Consider the following 5,217-nt stretch of genomic DNA (forward strand, 5'->3'; position numbering starts at 1 on the left):
ACATTACTGTGGAACATTGAATAGAACTATATTTTTTACATACAAAAACTCTTTTAATCCAACACTCAACCCCTGAGTCGCAATAACTGGACTTGGTATTACCACTCAATGTTCTGGCTTTATTTTTTACACTTTGTAACCTTCTACTTAAGTAGATTGGCTTTAAATTCCATTCCCATTTCATACAGCTCCCCGATTTGCATCGCAAATGAATTTAAATTGTTTCCTTTGTAGTTTTTATTAAATTATTCGAGTGTTAGCTTTTGATCTATCTTTTGATAGCATTATTCCTTTGAATCGGAAAAACGTGATAAAAAATTAATTAAACCATTCGTAGTAGCTCTGAATTTTTGAAGCGGGTGCTTACTTTGTTGAATTTATTTCAAGTCTGAATAGAAATTTAAATAGTTTTCCTTGTTTTTATGCCAATACAATTGCTACATAATGTACTTGAAATAACAAGGGGGTTTAAAGGTCTTTAAGGATAAGATCTTACATAAAAGTTTTTGTGCACAAACAAGCGACTTTTGGCAAACTAATTAGTATGCATTAAGGAAGTAGAGCCGAGATACAAACATGTTAGAAGAAAAGAGACTAACGACTTTTCTTCAGATAGAATATTAAACAAAAACACAAAACGTGTAGGACTGATATTTTCAATAATATATTTACATTAGCGCATGGCAATACTACGTTTGGACAATTTGGACATAGATATACATAGATATATACGGACATAGATACATTCCATGATGGATGATCACCTCTAATTTATAAAAGCAGTATTTAAGAGGTTAGGGAGGACCGATTTTCACATTCTCTACAATTTTATTCAGTAAAATGATACAATTAAACAAGTTTACCATCGAATCTTTATAAACTTTTATTTACAGAACCAATATTTACATCTTTGAAAAATCATCAGATAACAGTGTTCAGAAGTACTTGGCGTAAGGGAGCGCGGAATAACCGTAGGGGAGAGCTGAGTAGCCTAAGCTAGCGGAGTAGACGCCAGGGGCGGCCGAGTAGACACCAGGGGCGGCTGAGTAGACGGCAGGGGCGGCGGAATAGACGGCAGGGGCAGCGGAGTAGACGGCAGGGGCGGCGATGAAGGCAGGGTCTTTGCGGACCTGCGCGTTGAAGCCCTCTGCTCCGGCGGCGTAGTCCACCGTACGCTTGGTGCCGTCGGACTCCAGCAGCGAGTACTGGCCGCGCACGCGGTCGCCGACGCGCGTCTCCGCCTGACTCTTGAAGTCGCCGGTGAACGGGTCCGCCACGTCGTACGCGAAGCTGTTGATGTTGCTGGCATTGGCAGCTACCGCCAGAGCAAGGATTACGACGAACTGGAAATAGGAGAACATTAAATATCTTGTGATGCTGAATCAATAATTTTTAAATTCTTGTTTATAAACCTTTAGTATCTTGTTAAATGTTGTCATTATAAATATTATAAAATTATCTTTTTCGGGCAGCGCAGGACCGATCGTTATGGAAAGACTTTGGTCTAGCAGTGGACGTCATTTGGCTGAAACGAACGATGTTTTTTTCTAAGTTAATTTTATTTATTGATTTAATTACTAAACTAGAAAAATATAACGTTCATAGAGATGTGAGGGTGTCATAACTCAAGCCTTTACTAAGTTAATCAGCCAATTTGTCTGATACCAAAGAACAATCTATATTTAGTTTGGAAATTGATGGCGCTTTTAACTGAAGTCGAAAAGAATTATTATGACGCAATAAATTACTATATTTCTGTGCATCAAGAAATACATTATGTATTAAATTACGGCATTGTATGTAACTGTTTTGTTTTTGCATTCAATAGGGTCAATGTAACCGTAAACGTCATGACCGTGGAAATAATAAAGCACTCCATTTTTTCTGCGAAAGTGTAATAACTGGGATTACAACAACACAACCTTGTTTTAATGCTAATTTTACGACGAAGCAATCAGTGTAAGAATGCGTAAAAGATTTATGTCGCATTTTAATTAATTATACTTTTTACGGAATACCAAATGCCTTATTTATTTGCTGCGTCTAGTACCTATTACCCATTAAAATATAAGACAATCATNACAGTCATAAAACGAAACTTAAAATTGGATTAATTTAATAAATCAAAGAAACACACCGCAATAACTTCAATGAACTTGGCACATCAAAAAGTTACACTTGCGACTTGGCGAACTTATCAAAAATAATGCATGTGTTCATCAAAAATAATTTAGAATTCTTATTATGAAAGAATGTTTCAAATCGGTCCAGTAATTTCTGAGTCTATTCAATACATACAAACAAAATATCACATCTTTCCTCTTTATACTTAGTGTGATATACCTACCTACCTTCCTCTATTATAAATTGGATAATTGGAATCGTTTAGATTATAACTTATAATCTAAACGATTCCAATTGAAGTTTGAATTTATTGATGCTTATAATTTATAAGCATCAATAAATTCAAACTTCATAGTTCACAAGAATCATCATTGATTAGCAAATCCTTGTAAAAGTACCTATTAATTTAAAATCTATCAGAACTGTCTGAAACAAGCACTCGTCCTGAATATTAAAGCGAACTTAGTCAAATGTCAAGATTCAATAAAACCCCGACTGGTTCAAGAGGATTAAATTGTGGTTTAAGATTGAAGTTAAATCCAACGTTTTCTCTTAGAATGTAGGAGATTATGTTTAGAAAAATATGAGAACTTGACGTAATTTCATTGTGTGCAGTCGACGGCATATACAAGGCTTTCCGCAATGGATTTTTAAACTTATGCGTGAGATATAAAATTAAAAGTTGCGTAAAAATACGTAATTTTTAGCAATGCTGATGCAATGTTATTTTGATATGCTTCATACTATTTTCACTTAAATCCAAGATTAAAACCAATATTCACATGTTTTTTTTTATAATTAGTCAGTAGGTATTGGACTCAGAAATCTTTAATAGGACAACCAGTCTTTTGGAAATATTTCTCTGATTATAAAAAAGTGTTTGGAAAGTTTTTATAATATTTTCGGCGCATTAGAAAAGTAATTTATTTTCTTTAGACTTTATTATGGTTATTTCACTTTAATCTTGTCGAGTGTCACAAAATAGTAACTTTCTTCCTTAAAAAGCAAATTAATAATTAGAATTATTGAAAAACTTACCTTCACAACCATTTTGTAAGTTAAGTAGTTGTTGTGACTACGGCGAATCTCAAGTAATTGATGTCCGAACACCGTCCCATACAGTATTTATATCATCTGACTTATCTTGAGTACTCCAGGAAACATGCCTCAAAACTAGTCCAATAAAGGTTACAGCATAATGAAGTGTACAAGAAAAGTTTAATGAACATTCGAGCAAATAATGCACGTGTCCTCCAAGGTAAAGGTGACTGATTGAAATTGGATTAAAATGTTAACTCGTTTCTTCCAAAAGTCTGAATATTTTAGCAATCTACATACCTTATTTATTATTAGATATTCTTCAATGCCTTTCTGATTTTCAAACAGCTACATTTTTTTACGATATACGTAACCTATTGAAATATTCTTCATGTTTAAGGTTAATAATTTAAGCTTAGGACCTGTCAACTGCTTTATTTAGAGTAACTTTATCAATAGCCGCTGGTTTTTTTTATGGAGTTTGACAGATTTTTGACGGTTGTCAAAGTTAAAGTAAGATGGTGCAACTCAGCATTATTCCCTAAATACGAGTATGTTTTTAAATATTGACAGAACCTATCCCTAGTTTTGTTTTTCTATATAAGTTCAATACGTAGGTATTGACTTTGTTTCTATTTACAACATTGATATGTTTCATAAAGTTAAATTGCACTGGACTAGTATTGCATCGAAACTATTCTCTGAAACGGTAACGTACATAATATTGAATAAGTTGTAATAACTAGTGCAAACATGTCTGACATTGGATCTTTTGTTTAAAATCAACGGGCCGAGATGAAGGCAATATTCAAGCTTCGAGACTCTGGTTTGAGTTGAGAACGGTTCCTGGACTGGGTCAAATCGCCTATTTGTGTCCACCTACCTGCCTACCTGTTCGCTAACCGTAGAAAATAGTTACCTACTTGGAATGGCAACGAGGCATTCAATGAAGCCTTTGTAGGTGAATCTGTATGCTAATTTCCTACTGTTAATGTTACACAAGGGTAATCCATCATCATCATCATCATTTCAGCCATAGGACGTCCACTGCTGAACATAGGCCTCCCCCAATGCTTTCCACATTGATCGATTGGTACTTAGCGGCCTGCGTCCAGCGCTTCCCTGCTACCTTTACGATGTCGTCGGTCCGCCTTGTAGGTGGACGTCTCACGCTGCGTTTTCCGGTACGCGGCCTCCATTCCAGAAACTAGCTGCCCCATCGGCCGTCAGTTCTGCGTACTATATGCCCATCTAATAATCATCGTTATCCATCGGTTGGACGCAATTGTGTCTTTGGACGCCAACAGACGACTTGACCTTAGTACGGCCATATTTACTGTGGTATTGCAGAGACGACGACTAAGTTAACAGTATCTGTTTATGTAACTCCTGACGAAGTTTTGATGGCAAAGTCGCAGCAGTCAAACCGTTAATCAGTTGCTGATATTTTATTGTTGGCGTTTTGACATACTAATAATAATTCCATTTAATTGTTAACCCCTAAATTCATAACTTATGAAACGTTTTCAACAACTTTATTCAAACAGATAGAACTGACTCAAAACACGTGTAAATAGTTTCGAACTAACGAAGGTAGAGCGCTCTACATAAACTGAACTACGAAGTGAAACTAAAGTGTACAAAACTGATTCGTATAATTTTACTCTGAACTCAACTAACTGAGTATACGAGTATACTCATATGTTATGTACGAATATGTATATCTTCGGGGTTTACAGATAGCAGAGGTCGACAGACATTATCTCTGTCGCTATATTTGTAGCTCGAGGGGAAAGTTGTTAGATGCCAGACGAATAGTTCATCGATAAAGCTCGAGATTGTTTTTATTTTAACTACGGTAAAATATGGACTTTAAGCTCTCGCTTTATTAGTGTTTCAGGATAATTTTAAGATAATTCAATTTCAATTATGGAATTCTATGTAGTTCGTTAAGGATTAATTGGTTTGTCTAATTACCTAGCCTTTTAGACGTATTTATTTATTTAAACTTTAATGCCAAAATAAATTTGTACATAAGGCGAACTTAATGCACTA

The 5,217-nt window shown here is 35.2% G+C and overlaps 1 protein-coding gene across 1 annotated transcript; it reads right to left on the reverse strand.

Annotated features, from left to right (window-relative positions):
- Positions 1-867: 867 nt before the first annotated feature.
- Positions 868-3,223, reverse strand: LOC114357802 (larval/pupal rigid cuticle protein 66-like). Its single transcript, XM_028311585.1, has 2 exons — positions 3,163-3,223; positions 868-1,343 (listed from the first exon to the last, which is right to left on the reverse strand). Exons 1-2 carry the CDS (start codon positions 3,172-3,174, stop codon positions 936-938), a joined length of 420 nt encoding a protein of 139 aa, XP_028167386.1. The 5' UTR covers positions 3,175-3,223; the 3' UTR covers positions 868-935.
- Between the last annotated feature and the right edge of the window lie 1,994 nt (positions 3,224-5,217).

Source organism: Ostrinia furnacalis, unplaced genomic scaffold, assembly GCF_004193835.3.
Source record: "Ostrinia furnacalis isolate ACB-3 unplaced genomic scaffold, ASM419383v2 OfSCF3355, whole genome shotgun sequence".
Classification (NCBI taxonomy): domain Eukaryota; kingdom Metazoa; phylum Arthropoda; class Insecta; order Lepidoptera; family Crambidae; genus Ostrinia; species Ostrinia furnacalis.